We start from the raw sequence: 23,240 nt of genomic DNA, 5'->3' as shown, positions 1-23,240 counted from the left end.
CTCAAGGGCCACACCCAGATCTGTGCTTGTGTTTGGGGATCGCTCCTGATAGTTCTCAGGGATCCGTACAGTTCCAGGAATCAAACTTTGAGCTCCTGAATGCACTCAACATTTTTTAATCCATAAAATGTTTGGATTTATGCCATATACAGGCTCCTATATAAGATCAGCAGTGTAGTCAAGATATCGTCAGGGTATAGATGTTGTTTTTCATTTGAATAACCACGAAACATTACACAGTAGAACTGCATCACAAATGAACTAGCTTCTCAGGCCCCCCGGTGGGTAGCTGCTATCTAGCTGGCAGTTATTACCCGCTCAGTCTCCACTGTCCACCGTCTAGAAGCCCTGCTCAGTGAACTTAGATTAAGTCTGAGCATTAGGTCCCCAGTTAATGGTTCATGGTTAACCATTGAATTCTATTACCCACCTTTTCAACTTCTCTTGCAATTTTGGGCACCTGTGCAATCAGGTTCCAAAGGATGGTCTTGCGTCTGCCGTGAGAGCTTCCTTGCAAGCTTCGTTTTCCTGATAAGAGAACACTAGAGCTGGACAGTGAGTACAGAGCTAAGGCACTTGCCTTACAAGCAAATGGCCCAGGCTCAATCACTGGCACCATAGTCCCTTGGGCACTGCCAGCAGGGATGCCCAGCACAGAGTGCTGTCAAGTGGAGCCCAAATCCCCCTCCCTCCCAAAAGAGTGGACATGACTATAACTCATGTTCCAAAAGTAACTTTCTTTAGGGGGGCCACACCCAGCAATGTTCAGGGGTCATTCCTGGCTCTGTGCTCAGGAATCACTCCTGGTGGTTCATGGGGGACCACATGGGATGTCAGAAATTGAGCCCAGGTCGGCTGCGTACAAGGCAAACACCTCTCTGCTGTGCTATTACTCTGGCCCCACCAAAAGTCATTTTGTAACTATCAGGTCTAATCCAACACTAAGAGGAGTTGGGATGTAGCTTGGTGATTCAGGGCATGCCCTGGTCATATGAGATCCTGGCTTTGAACCTCAGTATCATCGAACAATAGAGTGAAACAGAAAGTCTAGATTTGACACACAGGCAATACATAGATACTGCATCATTTAAAAAAATCTAAATATATTCAAATTGAAATATTTTTATTTATTTTTTTTCCATCTCTGGCAGTGCTCAGGGTTCACATTCCTGGTGGTGCTCTACATACCATGTGTTGCTGGGTGTTAAACTGGAGTCAGCTACAAGCAAGACAGATACCTTAACCCCTGTACTATCTCTCTGGCCCCCACATATTTAAACTTTAGTCTCGAAAAAATAAAATGAAATGTTTCGGGTCAAAGATTCAGAGCAGAGGTGTAAATGGTACCCTAGAAAAATAAGTGCACTTGAAACAAGATGATGGGGGAACATACTCTTGTTCCGGTAAATCTTCAAGTGTTTGGTCTAGAAATATTTCTGGATCGGACAAGCACATCTCTCTATTCTCCAATTTGACAGACCACCTTCGAACACAACCTCAGACACTTCTTGCTTTCCCTTACCTCTGATTTAATCTTTTCTCTGCTCCTTGAAAACATACCAATTATTAAATGATGAAATTATCCGTTACAGGAAAGTTGGCGAGTGTTTGATTTGGGTAAGCTAAGTAAATTCATAACTAGACTAAAAATGAAATATCAGAACTAAAAGCTAGTTAGGAACAGAAAAAAATAGTCCTTTCTTTTATCAAAACAATTTTATGCTCGCTATAGAAAACTTGATATTCTTAATACTGTTTTCTTTTCAGTTTTTCCAATTTCTAATGTTCTACAAAGTATATTTCTCAATATTCAGCAACATATAGGTCCACTCAAAATATACATATAAAGTTATTAGTCAATTTATAGGGTGTGAATGAACTACAAATTAAAATATTAGACACAAAACAATTTTATGTTATCCAAATTGTACATAATTCACATCTATACTTCTAAACAAATAGAAGCTTACATTTGTTCTACTTGTACAGCTTACAAAGTGCTTTTATATACATTTTATCATTATTTATTCGATAGAATGTGAGATACTTATTTCACAGACGGAAATAGACTCAGACATTTTTCAGTGCCATAACCACTACAAAGTGTAGCCCTGAGACTTTAGATCTGAAATTTTTTCATAATGCAAAGTATCACATATATTTCTATTTTTATCACCATTTTCAAGTTTCCATTTTCTTAACAAAACAATGAAAAAAGTTCTTCTCAAGCTAGTAATAAAAACAGGAAATATTATATAGAGACAGTTGCATACTAATCCAATGAGTGAGATCTGCCAGAAGCAGTCTGCTTTGGGGTCAAATAATTGCTTCATGCAAAGGGTACCGATATTAGAACTGCATTTGAGAGAGTAATTCTCTTCTTCTATTTCATAGAAAATGACAGGACACTCAGATTTCCTCCAAGTAAATTTGCAGGTGGCAGGAAGGACACAAGAAACTCTATTGTCGAGAAAATTGTAGAGATTTGGAGTTATAGGGCCTTTTATTAGTCTAGATTACATCTACAGAAACTTGACAGCTTGTTTGGTAAAAAATGACATTTTAATTTGGGGGACTTCTGGGGTCACACCCAGCAGTACTCTGTGCTCAGACCACAGAGTGCTGGGGACCAAACCCTGCCTCCTGCATGCAATGCATGAGCTCAGTCCACTGGGCGCCCTCCTTCCCAGATGTCTTTTTCAGTAATAAATGAACTTTTCTTAGTATTCTATTTAAACCAGAAGTTCCAATGTAACCTTTCTAAATTATCTTCCCTACTTTATAAATTTTAAAAAGTTTTCCTTTCCTTTCTAAATCTTGAAGGCATTTCTTTATAGTAGATGGGGAAGTGATAACTTACAGATAATGGAAGAAAAGGATCAATTCAGCATTAATTTCCCAGCAAAAAGTCTGAGAGAAAAGTAGAATGAAAAAGAATACTGATATTGGCCAAGCAGTGACATCTCTCCTCGGGAAACTGCACTGCAGTCTCCAGTATTCTGAGGCCAGTTTCTGCGTCTGTTCTGCCCAAATGTAAAGAGAAAAATTCTGATTGTAGAGTTCAAAGCAGACCATTACATTTAAATCACTGGCTCAATGAATCACACTTTTTGACGCTACAATACTTTTATTGCATTTGAGAACACTTTCAATAAATATTTTTAATTTGAGGTCTTGGTTAGGTAATCGTTTTGCACTAGAAATCAGATTTCTCTGGCACAACTCCATTGCCAGCAATGGGATTTATCAAAACTACAAATTGCACAGCACATTGACTAGTTCAATCCTGTGCTCAACTGTTCATATCTAAATATTTCAGCTATGAAATAAACCAAATGCAAATGCTTAATATATAGTACAAACCAACAAGATTCTTCACAGAAGAAAACAATGAAAGACTAATTTTCTACAACATGTCACCTGTTCATTAGTTCTTCAATAATATTACTTAGGTTGTTTCAAGGATCAAAAAATTTATGGACCACTACCCAGGTTTTCTCAACTTTTTAAAAATCTAGGATCTAATGGGCATAATAAACAAAGATGCATATAGTTAAATTGTTTTTATAAACTTTGTGTGCGCGCGCATATAATAATAATGAATATATGAAGACAAGGACAAATGTACATTTAAGTCATTAGTAGTTACATGAATTTTGCTTATATGGATAGTTGCATATACGGATATTATAAATGACAAGAAAATAAGGTCTGAGTTCATCTGTGCCCTGTGAACTTCAGACCACCCTCAACTTTACCTGATTTGCAGTCACTATTCATCAACTTTAAAAAATGGTTTTAAAAGCTGCAAACCTTCCTTTATTACACATTTCTGAATCAAAAGGCGTGAGCTATGACACAGTTCCCTCGTGCCACTCTCTTCTGGAGAGAAAACTTCTGCATAAAATAAGAGTTTCCAAGCTCCATTTTTTAAAAATGCATGACTTTGTTCAATGATTGACTTTCACTCTACAGTCCCCTTTACCCAAGGCAAGGTCCCTGATGCATCTTTTTGAGGTTTTGTTTCTGGGAAGTTTTCAGCAAAACGCTCCCGTGCCTTTTCCCAGTTCTTTTTGCTCTTGTTCTGGAAAAGGTGAACATCTTCAATTGAGGATGGGTTGCCAGTCCCCAAGCCTGCATGTGTTCGTCGAAGCTGAAGCTGAATCTACAAACCAAAAGTTAAGCACAAAACTTATTGCAGAATCTAAACACACTGAAATCTGATGTACTAAATTTGCTCTTTAAACTATAATTCTTTGCATAGCTGGAGCTGGAGCAATAGCACAGTGAATAGATAGTTTGCCTTACAGGCAGCTGACCCACAGTTGATCCCTGGCATCCCAGATGGTCCCCTGAGCCCTTCCAGGAGTGAGTCCTGAGTATAGAGCCAGGAGAAACCCCTGAGCACTGCCAGGTGTGGCCCAAAAACCAAAAAGAAAAAAAAGGAAGATTGATAAAAATAAAAAGTCTAGACATGCATTAATATATACAGAAATAAATACAGCCTGTACAAATGAAACATCAACAGATTTTTCTGTAGTGCTTCGACGAACAGTAAGTACATCTGATTTTAGAGACGAGAGTGCTCCTTAAATAGCACTCACCAAATTTCACTACTGTGCTGGATATTCTGTCTTTCCACTCTCAGCAGAAGGAAAGCAATCGATTTACTGAAAATTACCAGCCTAAGCCTCACCAAAGTGAAACACTGAATCATAGACAATACCTTTTGTTTTCCCAACAGAAGTTCAGGACTCCTCATTATTATTATTTTTTTAATTCTTTTATTAATTCACCATGTGGAAAGTTACAAAGTGTTCAGGTTAAAGTCTCAGTTATACAATGCTCAAATACCCATCCCTTCACCAGTGCACATATTCCACCACCAAGAATCACGATATACCTCCCCCCTTCCCCCCACCTCCCCAGCCCCCCACCCCGCATGTGTAACTGGTAAATTTCACTTTACTTTCACTTTACTTTGATTACATTCAATATTTAAACAAAAAAAATTCACTATTATTGATTTGGAGTTTCTCCCCCCCTAAAGTCGATCTGCTGAAAAGAAAGCATTTGGTAATTTGTTTTCCATTGCTGAGAATGAAGAGATATGAGGTCAGGAGGCCGCACTAGCAGCAGCATAGTTTTGGATTTCTGTATTTTAGTATTTTAGTAACTAAGTCCAGAGAAATGTCTGCCAGGAATCGCAACATTGTCTCCTCATTATTTTAATAACCAATTAGGGGAACTGGCCCTCCTCCCCATCCAGACGAGACCCTGAGTTGCCGCCTGTGAACGGCTCTACTGGCTTCTGAACAGCCATGATCCCAGAGGCACACTAACCAATCTTGAAACCCAGCGGCTTTTTGGCAGAAATCCCTCCAGACTTAATTACTAAAATATCAGAAATCCCTGGCCACATGACATCATATGCTCTTCATAATCAGCAATGGCAAACAAATTATCTAATAAGGCCTTTTCGGCAGCTCTGATTGCTGGGGGAAAATTCCAAATAATAATAATGGGTCTTTTGTCGAAATATTTAATGTAATCAGAGAGAAAGTGGAAATCATCTGCCACACAGGCAGGGGGAGGGGTAGGATGGGGGGTATACTGGGATTCTTGGTGGTGGAAAATGTGCACTGGTGAAGGGTTGGGTGTTTGATCATTGTATGACCGAGATTTAAACTTAAAAGCTTTGTAACTGTTCTCACAGTGAGTCAATTAAAAATAATAATAATAATATTTTTTTTAATGAAAAAAAAAAAAAGAACCAAGTAGAGCAGCCAGAGAGATAGTACAGCAGGAAAAGCCTGGCCCAGGTTCAATTCCCAGCATCATACATGTATGGTCCCCTGAGCCTTGCCAAGAGTGATCCCTGAGCACAGAGCAAGGAGTAAGCCCTGAGCACCTATAAGTGTGGTCCAAAAACAAAAACAAACAAAAAGAACTAATTAGAACTAATCCAATTACTGAAAACCTAGTATCTGTCAGATACCACACAAAGGGCTTTATCTTCATGATATCCATGAGAAAGGGTTCTTATGATCCCTCATTTTCATAAAAGGAACTGACGTCCAAATTTTCCCCTAGTCATAGCTGGAAAATGAGAGACCACATTCTCCAAATAAAGTCCATGTTCTGGGACAAGAGATACTCAAAGGGCTAACGTGCATGTTTTGCCTGTGGGAGGCCCACATCAATCTCTGGACCACATCAATCTCAGGCACTGCTGGGGAGGGACTCCAGAGCACAGAGCTGTGAAAGAGCTTCTGAGTACACTGGGGAGTGCTCTGCCCCCGAACGCCCCAACCGGCAAAAAAAGAAAAAGACAACAAAAATCAAACAAACTCAAAACTCCATGTTCTCCCCATTGTATCTCAATAACAATGAGAAAATTTAAACTTGCATCAACCCATCCTTTCTTACTTTTTTTTTTTTGTTCTGTTTTTTGAGCTACACCTGATGATGCTCAGTGGTTACTCCTGGCTCTGCACTCCAGAATTACTCCTGATGGTGCCCGGGGACCATATGCATTGCAAGGCAAGAGTCCAATCCACTGTACTATCATCTGCACTCCCTGCCCTCACCCCCACCCCCACCTTTTATTTCTTTAGATGCCAAAATATCAAGAAAGTTTTTGGGGTCTGGAAAGATAGTATAGGGCTAAGGCACATGCCTTGCCTGCTGCTGGCTCTGTTTTGTCCCCCGCACCACATGAGCATTGCTGGGTGGAGCCTTTGAGGCCCCCAATATCACCATGGTGGCCCAGAGAGTCCCCAGCTCTGACACACTGTCAGGAAATCATGAGGAGGGGTCACTGGCCTCCTGAGCACCACTTGGAAGACCTTCTCCCCCCAAAAAAAGAAGAAAAAAAGGAAAAGTTCTTTAGTTGGGTACTTTAATCTGAACTGCCAATGAACCAAGGGACTGCAGAAAAACCACAGTATTGTTTTTTGGCATTATTCTCTCTGTTCTGTGTCTTGAACCTAAAACAGACTCTCTAGAGAATAAAGGGTCCCCCTGTTTATAAAGTGACACAGTGTTCCCACAACATTTAGTAGCAGTAAGGAAGTCACTAAAAACAATTAAAAGTTACAGACAAAGCTTTGTGGCTCAAAAAATGTCACTATCCTACCTTGCTGAAGTGAAAAAACTCCAGTCTTTCTAAAAACATCAAAAACAATCAACCACTATAAAAGAATACAAGAAAACAAAGTCCTACCGGAGTTTTCATTCCTCCTCCATCCTTCCCCAGGCCCTCTCCTTTTTTCCATCCCATCTTCTCCAACATCTTCCGACCTTTGTTGCTATCAGTAATTTCACTATAAAGGAAATTAAGATGATGGTTTATTTTGAAAAGAATGTGAGGGTCACCCTTATTATACATTAATGAGGTATTAGCAATTGGTGAAACTACAACTGGCATTACCTACCTTAAATGAAGATACAAATACTGTATCTATACCCACATACACTAATAAAAAAAGCACAAACACAGTACAGCAGAAAGACATGTTTTTGCAGAGCCAGGAATGTGGCTTAGGGGTAAAGTATATGGGTTATGTATATGAGGGCCTGAGCTTAACTATCCCTGGCACTGCCAAAAAAAAAAAAAACCCCAACAAAAACCATTTTGCAACAAATCTAGCAATAAGAACATTGGAAGCAACCCAGATGTCTATCAAAGGTAAAAGAGTTCAACTGTGGCATGGTCACATGAAAGAATATCATATAGCAATGAAAATAAAATATACCGAACAAAATGTTTGGGGAAAGGGACATAGAAATAAAACACTAAATTGTTCCCTTTATTTAAAAATAAAAAAATGACCGAAATTAAGTTGCAGATGTAAGTCAGGAGAGTGACCGGTGGGGAGGAGTGAGGAACAGGAGCAGTGCTTCCGAGGAGGCACAAGAGGCTGGCAGTCTTTGGGGTTACTTATCATTCATTTCTTGGCTAAGAAATACATGAAATTTGTGATAGATCACTGGTGCTGACACAATACTTGTGTTCTTTTCTCTATATGTGTCCTTTTCTACATATCACTTTAAAAATGTTAAAACATAACGAGACAGAACTTTCTGCTAATATAAGGGTTATTTTAACGTTCTATCACCTGGTCTTTGCAGCTCTACAAAAATTTTTGGAATTGAGATACAATTTATATATCATTATGTATGTTTTAGTGTGTTGGTATATTAATATACTGCAACAAGTACCATCATAGTTTTTAGTTGACAAACCTAAACTTCTCAGTTAATTTTTTTAAAGAAAGCAATTTCTAGGGACTAGGACGTAATTTAAGGGTAGAACATTTAAAGCTGCATGTGAAAGGTGCTGGGTTCAATCCCTGAAGCCCTGGGGGAAGGGTTGGCAAGGCAGGAATTCCATAACGATTTACTATTAGCTGACATATTTTTTTAAAAATGCAATTAACATTCAAAAATCATTTTGAGGTATATTTGTACATTTTAAAAACGTCAATAGGCTCTTTATTAACCAAAAAAAATAAGTAATGCCACACTGTGTCACTTTTTTAAATTAAACTCTAATATAATTTTAATATTCTCTAGAAATTACTGCAAAAATATTACTTTAAAAATTTGCTATGTGATTTAGTGTATTTACGAACATATTTTATCAAATCTGATTCCAATTGTAAGAAATTACTTCATGTAACATTAAGAGTAAATTGCTACCATGTCACTTAAAACTCTAAGAATCAAATAAAATAATATTTAATCAAGTCTTAATAATTATTTACCAGTTCCATATTAAAGATTCAAACCCTGGGGTAGGAAATGTCATTTTTTCTATAGCCAAATCATAGGAATATATTTTGTTGTTTTTTTTTTTAATTAGTGAATCACCGTGAGGGTACAGTTACAGATTTATACATTTTTGTGCTCATGTTTCCCCCATACAAAGTTTGAGAACCCATAAATCACAGAAATATATTTCTATAGTCAGTGAGAACAAAAACAGTTGAGTAATTAAACATATCAGTCCATATCAATTTTTTACTAGCCCAGGCATCTAGATATCTAAGAAAATATGTTCACACAAGTGACTGGCTGGACTGCTGGTTATGCATGTGTGTGCAGGCATAGATATTTACATATTCATTCAGGTATTTCCTAAGAAATAATGCATTCTATACAAAGACTATCTACAGAATGGGAAAGGATATTTACACAATACCCATCAGATAAGGGGTTGATATCAAGGGTATATAAAGCACTGGTTGAACTCTACAAGAAGAAAACATCCAACCCCATCAAAAAATGGGGCGAAGAAATGAACAGAAACTTTACCAAGGAAGAGATACGAATGGCCAAAAGACACATGAAAAAGTGCTCTACATCACTAATCGTCAGAGAGATGCAGATCAAAACAACCATGAGATACCACCTCACACCACAGAGGCTAGCACACATCCAAAAGAACAAAAGCGACCGCTGTTGGAGAGGATGTGGGGAGAAAGGGACCCTTCTACACTGCTGGTGGGAATGCCGGCTAGTTCAGCCCTTTTGGAAAACAGTATGGACGACTCTCAAAAAACTTGAGGTTGAGCTCCCATTTGACCCAGCAATACCACTGCTGGGAATATATCCCAGAAAAGCCAAAAAGTATAGTCGAAGTGACATATGCACTTATATGTTCACCGCAGCACTGTTTACAATAGCCAGAATCTGGAAAAAACCCGAGTGCCCTAGAACAGATGACTGGTTGAAGAAACTCTGGTACATATATACAATGGAATACTATGCAGCTGTTAGAAAAAATGAGGTCATGACGTTTGCATATAAGTGGATCTACATGGAAAGTATCATGCTAAGTGAAATGAGTCAGAAAGAGAGAGACAGACATAGAAAGATTGCACTCATCTGTGGAATATAGAATAATAGACTATAAGACGAACACCCAAGAATAGTAGAAATAAGTACCAGGAGGTTGTCACCATGGCTTGGAGGCTGTTCTCTCACTCTGGGCAACTCAGAGAAGGGAACAGCAAGTAAAATGTGGTTGTTGGTCATGAGGGGGAAAGATGATGCGGGCCAAATATAGACTAGAGACTGAACGCAATGGCCACTCAACACCTTTATTGCAAACCACAACACCTAACCAGAGAGAGAGAACAAAAGGGAATTCCCTGCCATAGTGGCAGGGTGGGGTGGGGGGAGACGGGACTGGGAAGGGGGGGTGGGATGTTGGGTTTACTGGTGGTGGAGAATGGGCACTGGTGAAGGGATGGGTTATCAAACTCTGTAAGGGAGAAACATGAGCACAAAAATGTATAAATCTGTAACTGTACCCTCACGTTGACTCACTAATTAAAAATAAACTATAAAAAAAAAAAAATAAAGTGGATATCTATACACACAAAAAAAAAAAAAAATTGGTACCTCAATAAAAATGGTGGAAAAACATTGCATTATGACATTATATGTTTTTGTTATAATTTTTGAAAGTCAACATTTCTATTACATTAAGTTAACCACCGAAAATACAATTCTTTCTGACCAGAAAAAAAAAAAAAAAAAAAAAAAAGAAATAATGCATTCTAACAATAAAGGGAAGAAAAGTGTTTCTTGTATAAGTTACACCTTTAAAGACTACCTATTCAAAATAAAGAGCCCTTGAAGTCAGACTATGCTACAGATTATGATATAGTTCAAAGAAAGTTACAAGTACCAAGATTTAATACTTACGAGTGAACAGATGCAGGAGCATCATCTCTCTGGAAAGTTCCTTCACTTCCAATCTGCTCCCTACGCTTTCCAGCTCTATCTTTGTATTTTGGATTCTTCAATGCCTTGTCATCTTCATAGTCTGTATTCTTTGTAAAAATATAATATTCATTGAGGAAAACAAAGCTAATAAATAAAAGCATGTTTGTAAGCTGCCTTTATTAACTAATGTGGCTCAGTCTGGTCTCTCTTAAACAGGTCATAACATGAGTTAGGCAACTATATGCTGTGTAATCTACCTTTAAAATGTTTGCATTATTTCAAGTCCTACACAAATTGTATACAAAACTATATAAATTACAATACACAATTGTAACAGTATATTTTGATCAAATACTAAGTACTCATTTTCTCCTATAAAATACCAGTATCCAAGAAATATATGGTACCATAGTGGTGGGGGAAAAAAACTTATTTCTTCTTTATATTTTTAAGAACCTGAATGCTCCATAAGAACTAAAATGGTTTTAAACTGCTTCCTGGAAGAAACAGAAGTATTTTATAAATGAATGACAATAATCCTTTTTTTCCCCCCCTTTTTGGTGCCAGGGATTGAACCCAGAGTTTGACACAGGCAAGACAGGTGGTTTACCACTGAGGCTGAACCACATTCCTTGCCCCACAAATACCCTGGTTATTATGAATAATTATCAATAATCATTGAAAAATGATATTGGTTATTAACAATAATCATTTTTGCTTTAATACTTCACCACTTATATAATTATCAGTCACTCAATTGATTAGAGTGTTTTAAGCTTCATGTTAGGTGACAGAATGCAGATAAATTTGTAATCCCAGAGAGCAGACACACTTAGTATCTAGTTTGCTACAGTAAAACCAGCTCAACAATAAAAAGTATGCATGAAATGTGGCAGAAGCACCAAAGAAAAGCCAATCAACTCAGCTTAGGTCTTCATAGAAAACTTTTCTTTCGTCTTCTTATTACTTGCGGGTCTTTATATGGAAAATATGTCACTGATACAAAGATGCTAAGGACTGCTAGAGCAATGCAAGCAAAGTACCTCAGGTTTTTTCATAATGCTACTTTTAAACACATAAAAATAGAATTACTAACCCAAATGAGTTTTTCCCAAAGAAGAGAAAGAAACTGAATTAAATTTATTCAGAAAACAATTACTCTCTCCTCATGTATTTTCTATTTTTCTCCCAAAGTTAATCACAATCTAATTTACATTTATATGTGCTAGAAACTATACCCCAAAAACTGTTTTGCTTTTGCTTATGCTATCCAACTGTTCCAGCCTCATCTGTTGAGGGAGACCATATTTTCTCCAAGTTGTCCTCAGGCTTTAATTGAAAATGAAGCATTTATGTGTACACATACATGAATAACGTCTATTCATTGATTTGGACTCCTTTTTTCCTACTGTTTAAGTCTATATGTTGTTTTAATTACGATCTGAAACCCAGGCTGTATTAATTCTGTTTTTCATTCTGGGGGAGAGGAGGGTGCTCAAGCCGTGCTGCAGCGGCCCAGCAGTGCTCAGTTGGGAGAGGGGCAGTAACAATAGCTGGGACTGTGGCCTCAGGACTGTGAGACGCAAGGCTTGGGGGGCTCCAGGCTCTTCAACTACCACCTCCCAATTCCAGTGGGATGATTATAATACAAATTGGTTAAAAACAGAAATGCCTTTTCAAATGTAGGGCATTATCATTTTTCTATTCCAATCAACATTTTGTTGCACAATAGATACTATGTTTGTAATGTATATATATAAATCATTATAAAGAGCTTCTCTATATAAAATGGATGATGCATATTTAATGGCATTTTTGCTCAAAGCCATATGTACAATTTAACATATCAAACAATAACTAACATCCTTACCTGCAAACCATATTTCACTCGTATTTTCTTTAATTCCTTTCTTCTTTCCAATTCTTTTTCTTCCTTACTGAGTGCTGGACCAACTAAAAGGAAAAGTGAACTTTTCTAAACGCAATATACTTTAAGAAAAGCACTACACTTATACTAGATGTTTATCTAAAAACTTATACTGCTTGCTATTTAATAACACAAAAATCAATTATATTAGTGTCCCATATGCAGACCTACCAAAAGCTCAAGCAAACATTAGTTTTTGAGTTGTGACAAGGTCTTTTGAAAGTATTTATGTAACTAAAATCGACTAGAGTCTCAAAACTCAAAGACTATAGAAAGGTGATAGGATAGATAACAAAGGAAACACTACCATTTTAACTTTTTCCTATGATTTCTATAATAGAATCCCGATGCAGAAATACTTTAAATTTTCCAAAGGAACAGATAAATGTTAAAAAAATTCAGAGAACTCAAGGCTCCTGTTACTGTGCAATGAGTCATACTATTTTTATATTTTTTTATATGTGTGATTGCCACTATATTTTTTCTTTAATCAGAAATCTTTTTCATTTATTTTCATTCCATCCTTAAAACCTTTATTTAAAAAGTGGAAATGAGATTAAACAAATATAAAGTTTCAACAGCCCTTAAATCTATAGATTTACTAATTCACTGAAAGTGATATTTCCGAGGACTGAGTTACTGCTAACACATGCATAATGGTATTACTTTAACTCATATTTCAGAATTTTTTCTGGATCATCAAATTAGGTGCTTAAATTTTTTTTTTTTTTTTTTTTTTTTTTTTTTTGCTTTTTGGGTCACACCTGGCGATGCACAGGGGTTACTCCTGGCTCTGCACTCAGGAATTACTCCTGGCGGTGCTCAGGGGACCATATGGGATGCTGGGAATTGAACCCGGGTCGGCCGCGTGCAAGGCAAACGCCCTACCCGCTGTGCTATTGCTCCAGCCCCGGTGCTTAAATTTTTTAATAAGCTCAGAAAGAAGTACTAGTTATTGATAATTTGAGGTAGTTCTTTGGTGAATGTCTGTCAAATAAATTGTACTTTCTAAATTAATATTTATACTAATATTTTCCTTTTTGTCTGGATAAACCTTAACTTTTATTACAACAGTTGCCAGATAATAGAAACCTTAATGTGTGAAAAACGTATCTACTCTAATCCAGTGACTCATACAGCTTAGAACATGAAAAGGCTGGCCCAGCTTTTATACTGATTTTTTTTTCTTGGCAAAATGTGGGTTGCAACAACCCTTATGTGAAGTTTTTAAAAAACATTGTGTGGAGCGATAGCACAGCGGTAGGGCGTTTGCCTTGCATGCGGCCGACCTGGGTTTAATTACTCTGTCCCGGCAAGCTACCGAGAGTATCTCGCCTGCATGGCAGAGCCTGGCAAACTACCCGTGGCGTATGGCGTATTTGATATACCAAAAACAGTAACAAGTCTCACAATGGAGACGACAGTGCTACAGTGCTTTTTTCTTGCTTTTTGGGTCACACCCAGCAATGCTCAGGGGTTACTCCTGGCTCTGCACTCAGGAATTACTCCTGGCAGTGCTTGGGGGACCATATGGGATGCCGGAGATTAAACCCAGGTCAGCTGCATGCAAAGCAAACACTGTATCCACTGTACTATCGCTCTGTCACCCATTTTTATAATCTAACATAAGAAGCAATAAACAGTCATGTACACATGGTATCAGGAAAACTCATGTGAAAAAAATATTTACTAGTTCAAGACTATTTAGAATGTAGCAGATCTATGTATGTACTGAAAGCAAAGGAGTAACTTCTCCAGTGGAGAGAGGCACATCACTACAATGACATATTAGCAGAGAGGTAACTAGGACAGCACAATCAGCCAACAGTTCTTCTTTTTTTTTTTTAAATGTAGGAGTACTGCTATTTATTCAGCCACTGATTAAGCTGACTGAATTGGGTATGAACTCCACACTACTTTTCTTCATATTTTTAATCACTGTGAGATACATTAACAAAGCTTTCATGTTCGAGATTCAGCCGTACAATGATTGAACAGCCATCCCTCCACCAGTGCACATTCTCACCACCAGTGTCCCCAGCATATCCTCCCCGCATCCCAGTCCTCACCCTGCCTCCATGGCAGGCAATTTCCCCAATATTCTCTACTTTGGGCATTATGTTTTGCTCGAATTTTCCCACCACCATGCAAGCCTGCCTGCCAGAGGCAGATACTAGATCATTTATTGTCCATTGCTCATTTTGAATATCATGGGTGCCAAGGCCACGTGCTTCTGGAATCCTAGATTGTAAATGGTTGGGTTCCAAAGACATTTCTGTAGGGCACTAATCCATTTTGGGATTCAATTGGGCGTCTCTGGACCAGTCAGCCAATAGTTCTTAATGCCTTTGGCCTATTATTTTCTATTACTCAGAGTTTAACTCTAGATGACTTTTCATGTCAGCAAACAGATGTTCAATGACAATCTTTCTTATGATGATGTCACAATTACTCTTATTTTTAATTTTTGTGGTGCCAGGGATTTAAATCAGGACCTAACATAAGCCAAACAAGTATTCTTCACTGAGCTCTATCACTAGTCACGACTACTCCTCACCTACCCTGGAGTGAGGCGAGGGGGCTCAGCTACATCTGGGCATGATCTGGGCTTACTCCTGACTCTGTTCTCAGGGATCAGTCCTGGCGGTGATTGGGGGACAATATGTGGTACTGAGGACAGAATCAGAGACATCTACATGCAAATCAGGTGCTTATCCCCGGTACTATTTCTCCTGCCCACACAATTACTCTTTTGAGGGACATCTAGCTACCATTACAGTACTGCTTCAAAAGGCTGAGAGTACAGAGCTGATGATCATTAACCACCAGAAAGTTACCTAAAGCTAATAGAACATAGCTAAATTATCATAAATCAACTGTAGTAAGAATAGACCAGTCTTTAACAAATTTCAAATATATATAATTTCTTAGACTCATCTGCTAATACACACAGAAAAGGGTTATCACAATACAGTATCATGCCACTTAGATACAAAGCAAGCAGGTGACACCCAGAACACTCAGTGAATTAAAGAGAAAAGTTACCAAACCCACACACAACATACCAAAAGAGTCATCTTTTTTATCAAGGCGAAGGTGAGCTCTAACCTGCCCGGGTTCACAGCCATCACAGGTATCACTGCCAGGGTGAATGTGAAAGGACATCACTGTCTCTCCAATCTTTACCTCATCTCCGTGCTCAAGTATGTAAGGATCACACTTGGTTTTTGGCTAACGGGGAAAGGTCAAAAAAACAGAAATCCAAGATAGTTACACATAGTTATTTTATGTCTTTGAAAGCAGCATCTGATATCACCACAGTGTTTTTGAAGTGATTCTCAATGAGAAACACATATGCAAACCCAATTTTATCAAGGAAAGCCTAAACAATTTTGACACAATAATTAAAGTGAACATCATGTTCAAAAAAGGAAGACAAAGCATGGTTGCTGGTGCTACACTAGCATATTGGGTACCATATTCCATGCTAGGGATTGAACCTGGGTCACTGGCATGCAAGGCAACTGCCATAGCTATGTTCCTTCTTTCCAGTCCTTCATTTTTTTTATTCTTACATACTCAGAATAAAGCTTCCCTCCCTTTCATCTATACACTTGTTTCTTTTTTCCATCTGTATAAAATTATTGTAATTGACAAGACAGCTAATGATAGCTTTGTGCATAAACAGTTCAGTACCGCACCCATCAACAGAGTGCCCTCTTCCTTCCACCACGTCCCAAGGAACCTCCCTTTCTGTTCCTCCAACTAAGTACTATACAACAACCCCCCAGTTCTGTTGCCTTTGACCGTTTATTACTGCCTGATTATGTTTCCTTCCTGTCTTTTTTTAATGGCCATATATTTTCTTATATGCCATATACTTTGTCATACCTGCAAATAAAAGAGTTAAATGCCAAAGACCATGCCTTCAAAGAGTCTGAAGCTGAGCAACATTTCCATTAGAATAACTGCATAGTTATACAAAAAGAAGGTGGTCCTGAAAGTTGGTATAAATATATTCTGAATAGCTTTAAAATGCACCGACTTATTTAAAAAGAAAAGATACATAATTAAAACTAAAAATTCAGGGATCAGAGATAGAACAGTGGGCAGGACACCTTTGCCTTGCATGAATCTGATCCAGATTCCAGTCCAGCACCCCAGAAGGTCACTGAGTACCTCTGGAGTGATCCCTGAACAGAGAGCCAGAGTTAAGTACTGAGCGTAGCCAGATGTGGCACAAACCTCTCCCCCACTAAAAAAAGTAAACATGCAACAATGTAGTACCCAGGGATGATATACTTTCAGGATTTTCTTTTTCTGGTGGTGGTGGTGGGGGGTCTATTGGCAGTGCTCGGGGCTACTCTTTGTACTGCTGGGGAACCCTGCAGTGCCAAGGATCAAACCTGGGGTTCCAGCATGCAAAACATGAATCCAGCCTTTTGGGCCATCTCCCAGGCCCTGTATAAACTTTTTTTTCCCCAAAAACATCGTGGAAGGTTGAAGCTTGCCAAAAGTGGTGCAGTTAAGGGCAGTTAGAATAGAGAAGGGACCACTATGACTATTATTGCCATAATGATCTATATAATCACTATATAATTACCATATAATCACTCTGGACAAGAACTGAATGCTGAAAGTAAGTGAAGGCATATACATGATAATCTTTCAGTACCTATACTACAAACCATAATGCTCAAAAAGGAGTAGTGGGGAGGGGAGGAAGGGAGAGAGAGCTGGGGGGGAGGGGGAAGAGAGAGAGAGAGAGAAGAAAAATGCCTGTTGTAAAGGCAGATGGGAGGTGGGGGAGGCTGGGGGATTGGAAGGAGAGAAACTGGGAACATTGGTGGTGGGATATGTACCTTGATGAAGGGACAGGTGTTGGAACCTTGTATGATCAAACCACAATCATGAACAACTTTGTAATTATGTATCTCACAGTAGTTTAATTTTAAAAAAGAAAAAAGAAAAAAAAGAAAGAAAGAAAAGCAAAATACTTCATCGAACAGGAAATTCTGTGTTTCTTAGAATTCTCCTCTTCTAAGTAATACATTTGGGCTTGAACACTAATCTGGAACAGATGATTGAAAAATCATGGCCTTCATGAATAAAAAAAGTTCAAGTAAAATTTTCAAAATACCGTACAGCGATAAAGGGAAATGGTTTAACAGGCTGGAGCTCATGTCCAAAACCTAGAGTCTGATCTCAACACTGCCACACGGTTTCCCAAGCATGCCCCATGTCACCCTGGCAGCCCCAACCTGCTGGGCCTGAGCAACTCCACTTCATGGGGCCCAAGAATTACTCCAGCACCCATGGCCAGGTTCAGGACTGCCAGGAGAGGCCTCTGGGCCTCCTGAGCTTTGCTTGAGTGACCCTGAAACAAAAAGTTACTTTATTAGGGGTCCAGGTGATGGCTCAATGGCAAGTAGAGTCTGAGGCCATGGATTCAGTCCCTGGCACTGCTCTAGGAACTGAGTGGGATCTTAGCAACTCTGTTGTCTGTGATCCTGGTGACACAAGCAATTTCCAGCAGCACCCTGGCCAGGAATGTGCAGGCACCATGATAAAGGGCATGACTTCTAGTATAGGCCCTCAACTGTAGAAGATGTGTGAGCACCACTGCCAGCAGTGTGACCCCCTCTGTAGGAACTCCTGCCAGAATGCACACAAGCACCACAACAAAAGGAACTCAACCCCCTTTGCAAGCACCACACTAAAGAGTAGACTCGAACTTGGCCAAATCTGTAAACACTACAGCCACAGAAACAATGTCAACAGAGGAAAAGAGAGCAGGGGTGGAGGGTTAAAAGCTTGAATGTAATGAATAAGAAATTAAAAAATGCATAGACACTCACCTGAAGAATCTGTTTTCCATTAACTATAGTGCCATTTTGACTGCCTTGATCCACAAGGACATAACTTTGTAAGTCATGGTCAAAATAAATTTCAGCATGAAACTGAAAAATAGAAATCATGTAATTATAAAGTACTATATGTTCCAAAAGCACAAATAACAATTTCCATATGATGATTTTCATATTATAGGATACAGTGGACTTTAGTCTCTGAAAATTTAACTACAAAAAGTATTAAATACTTCTGGTAGAAATTTGGGAGTTATAGAAAAAAATGATCATATATGGGCTGAAGGTAGAATATAGGGGTTAAGGCATTTGCCTCATATCCTTCCAATCCTGATTTGAATCCCAGGCATTACATATGGTCCCCTGCACTTCCAAAAGTCACTTTTGAGCACAAAGCCAGGAATAGCACCTGAGGACTATCACATGTGGCCTATAAACCAAATATTATATATAAACTAACACTGGCAATTTTGAGTTTAGTATGTGTCCTGCCTTTTCTACTTTTATTATATGGTTGATATTAATCTATTTTTAATTTAAAATTGTTTTTTCACCTAATGTATCCTTTCATTACAAGTTCCTAATACAAAAGACGATTTAAACCAAAGCCAATTTCTCAGAAATTCTCCAGGTTTTCTTTTCTTCTTTAAAGTTTTTTGGGCCACACCTGGCGATGCTCAGGGGTTACTCCTGGCTGTGCTCAGGAATTATTCCTGGCAAGTTCAGAGGACCATGTGGGGCACTGGAGATCAAACCCGGATTGGCCACACGCAAGTCAAGCACCCCACCAACTGTACTCTCTCTTTAGCCCCATTTTCCAGGTTTTCAATACTCAGGGTGAGTAGGCATCTCAACTGACCTTCCTACTCCACAGTATTTTTATATAAAATTTGCATTATACATGACATTATAGTTACTGCATGTATGAGTCCCAGAAACTGCTCATTTTTGTTTAATACTCACTCAATTAACACTCAATTGTATTTAACACATAACCCAGTATCTCATACATTGGGCATATAGTGGGCAAATAACCACATCTCTATTCAATTGGACTAAAAGCTAGAGAAAAAAAATTAAATTTTTCTTAATATACCACTGGTGGAAACGTAAATGGTAGAGCTGTTTTGGAACAATCTGGCAGTTTCTTAAAAGGGTTAAGAGTGTCACCCTATGACCCAGTAATATTACTCCTAGGTTTTAAGAGAAATTAAAATTTTCACAAAAATGTTCATAATAGTATTAACAATCTAAAACTAGTAACAATTTAAATGTGTCTGTTGACTGATCAAGCAAATGAGCACATTAATACAACAGTGTGCCACCTAGAAACAGAAATGAAGAGGCCAAGGACAGCTCAAAAGGCCGTAGTTTGTGCTTTGAATGTGGGAGACCTACAATGAACTCTTGGTACCTGATGGTCATGTGTTCACCTCTGGATGCAACCGCCAAAACACTAAGCTGGGAGCAGTCCCTGAGCACCCCCGGGCACGCCTCCTGCCCCCTGCTGCCAGGAATGTATGCTATAACAGGCTATATATACTAAAATGACTATACAATAACATGTTATACTATGGATGAACAGTGAATACACAGTAAGGGGAAAATTAATTACAAAAGACTGCATGTTAACATGACTGCATTTACATGAAATGTGCAGAATACAGTAGATAAATCCATACAGTCAGTCTGTAGTAAGCGTTGGGAAGAAATGAGGAGTGATTTATGATGGTGTGGAGTATGGTAGGTTCTCTGTGGTGAAGAAAATATTCTAAAATTAATTGGGATAGTTACAAGACTCTGTAAATACACTAACAATCTTTTAATTGGGGCTGGAATTGTTCCAAATGTGTAAGAGAACATGGTCTGCATGCAGAAACTGGATTTGCTCCCCAGTACTATATGGGCTCCTGAGCACCAACCAGGTATGGCCCCCAAAGTAAAATAAAACAAAACAAACAAAATAAAACAAACAAACAAAAAACTCCTTAGAATTTACTTTCAGAGCCAGAGTGATGGTAGGTATGGCATTTGCCTTGCATAGGGTCGACCTGGGTTTGATCCCCAGCATCCCATATGGTCCCTTGAGCAAAGAGTAATTCCTAGTGCAGAGTCAGGAGTAACCCCTGAGCACCACTGGATAGGCTCCAAAAAGTAAAAAAAATGAATTTACTTTCAATAGATAGATTATATATGAAATACTTATCTCAATGACTATTCTAAAAATTTTTATAAAGATTAACTTATTAAAATAAAGAAATAATAAGATGAACAAGTAGAAGGATGGCGGAGAGGGAAGGGGGTCTTCAGAAAATATGGTAAGGAAGGAAACAGGAAAAATGGAAATCTCAGTAGCTAATCCTTTCATTTTTGTGACTCTGATGCTACAGTTTTAAAAAACAAACTTAAAAAAATTAAAAAACAATAAAAAAATAAAAAACAAACATTTTATTGACTTTTCTTTTTTTTTTTTTGCTTTTTGGGTCACACCCGGCAATGCACAGGGGTCATTCCTGGCTCATGCACTCACGAATTACCCCTGGCGGTGCTCAGGGGACCATATGGGATGCTGGGATTCGAACCCGGGTTGGCCGCGTGCAAGGCAAACGCCCTACCCGCTGTGCTATCACTCCAGCCCCTGACTTTTCTTTTTTCAATTTGCAGGGGTGGGGGTGAAGAGCTCAGGGCTTTCTCTGGGCTGTGCTCAGGAATCACTCCTGACAGGGCTTTGGGGACCATATGAAAATGGGGACTGAAGCAGGGTTAGCTGTGTGTAAGGCAAATACCTTAACCCACTGTATTAACCAGAGTTACTATTTACTTATTATTGTGTGGATCACTTAAGGCAGTGTTGCAGAAGTGGGGGACCACCAGGACAATACACAGCATGCAGAGTCTAGGGATCAGGGTCTCAAAAGCAAGGCGTGCGCTTAACCACTTGAGCCATTTCCCTGTCCTGATTGGCCTTTCTTTTGTGGGGTTGGGGGGGTTAGTGGTGCTTGGAGGAATATGCAGTACCAGAGATTAAATCTGCAGCTCTCACATGCAAAGCGTACGCTCCAACCCATTGAGTTATTTCCCCAGTCCCTTCACTTCTGAACAACTTTGGTGTCTAGTCACTGTCACTGTCACTGTCATTCCATTGCTCATCGATTTGTTCAAGCAGGCACGAGTAACGTGTCTCATTGAGAGACTTATTGTTACTGTTTTTGGCATATCCAATACACCACACGTAGCTTGCCAAGCTCTGTTGTGCAGGCTCCATACTCTCGGTACCTTGCTGGGCTCTCCGAGAGGGGCAGAGGAATCGAACACAGGTTGGCCGCGTGAAAGGCGAACGCCCAACCGCTGTGCTATCGCTCCAGCCCTTCGTGTCTAGTACATTTATTTAATGTAATACATACTTGCTACTTTGCTATAATATGGGTAGAACTGGAGGGTGGGGGGTAACACCAAGCTAAACAATTTAGAAGGAAAAAAATAAAAGCTGGTTAATCTTGCTCATATTTGTATATAAAGAAATAAAACAAAGGGACAGGCAATGTCAAATAAAAACAATACATTCTAGTGATAGAAATGAAGTTACTGAAACTGGGGGTAAGGTGAAGGGAAGAATCTACTGACAACGGTGGAGGACTACTGGCACTGCATGTAATGTGGTAATATTAAAAACAAATATTTACTCCTAAGGGGTTGGAGAGTTAGCATGGGGAAAGATGCTTGCCTTGCATGTGACTGACTCTAGTTCAAAACTTTGCACTACATTTAGTCCTCTGAGCTCTGCCTGGAATTATCTCTGAGCACAGGATTAAGTCCTGCACACTGCCAGGTGTGGCCCAAAGACCAAAACAAACAAATTCAAAATGGAAAAATATAAAATTTACACCCCAAACATAAAAACATTTACACTTTCATAATCCAATGTTACCTTAATAAATTACATATATAACAAATACTTATTAAATGGCTGCCACAATATTTAAATTAATCCATTTTCTATTCTTCAGACTACTAAAAAATAAATACAACTCAGTTTACCCAAATTGTGGTAAAGGAATTTACTTTCTCAAGCAATGAAATAAACAAATCTAAATGCCTTCACTGCCATAACAACAGTGACTATCAACCTTTCTTTTAAAGTGGTAAAACCCTAAGCTTTCTATCACAATGATCACATATGAAGTCTATCTAGCAGGCTACGTTTAAACAATCAAGGAGCTCACCTTACTGACACCAACTTCAGGGATTCGAACAGTATGTTCCATATCTTTTTCTCTGCAGAGTTAAGTAAAATGTCTTTAGTAATTTTTGAAGCAAATAATAGAGATATGCAAAAAATATTTTATACAGACAAGGTTAAAACACAAGTCCCTCTATCATATTAAGTCCAGTGTCTTTAATCCCACTCTGAAATTCTTAACTAAAAATTGAAGATATCATATAGAATCCAAATTAATATAAATTACTTTATCCATTGGGAAGGAAATATATGATCCACTTCATTGTGAAAGTGGATCATTATTATTTTCTTGGGGCCAGAGAGAGCTCAAAGGGCTAAAGCACTTACTTTGCATGCAGGAACTCCGAGTTGGAGCCCTTGTATCAAAGTCCTCCAGCACTACTTGGAGTACTGAGTACTGAGCTTGGAGAAGTTCCTCCAGCATGACCATATGTGACCCCCAAACCCAAAATAAAGTAAAATAAAACAT

At 38.7% G+C, this 23,240-nt stretch overlaps 1 protein-coding gene across 1 annotated transcript in view; it reads right to left on the bottom strand.

Moving 5' to 3' along the window:
• Positions 1–1,844: 1,844 nt before the first annotated feature.
• AGGF1 (angiogenic factor with G-patch and FHA domains 1) overlaps positions 1,845–23,240 on the bottom strand; it is a 38,878-nt gene continuing 17,482 nt past the window's right edge. Inside the window, exons 8-14 of the mRNA XM_004613209.3 lie at positions 22,755–22,806; positions 18,523–18,624; positions 15,730–15,895; positions 12,608–12,690; positions 10,717–10,844; positions 7,226–7,325; positions 1,845–4,165 (exon numbers count right to left, since the gene is read on the bottom strand). Of these exons, the coding sequence (XP_004613266.2) occupies positions 3,965–4,165; positions 7,226–7,325; positions 10,717–10,844; positions 12,608–12,690; positions 15,730–15,895; positions 18,523–18,624; positions 22,755–22,806 (832 nt within the window). The 3' untranslated portion in view covers positions 1,845–3,964. The remainder of the gene's footprint in view (positions 4,166–7,225; positions 7,326–10,716; positions 10,845–12,607; positions 12,691–15,729; positions 15,896–18,522; positions 18,625–22,754; positions 22,807–23,240) is intronic.

Source organism: Sorex araneus, chromosome 1, assembly GCF_027595985.1.
Source record: "Sorex araneus isolate mSorAra2 chromosome 1, mSorAra2.pri, whole genome shotgun sequence".
Lineage (NCBI taxonomy): Eukaryota > Metazoa > Chordata > Mammalia > Eulipotyphla > Soricidae > Sorex > Sorex araneus.
This window is presented reverse-complemented; position numbering and strand designations above follow the sequence as displayed.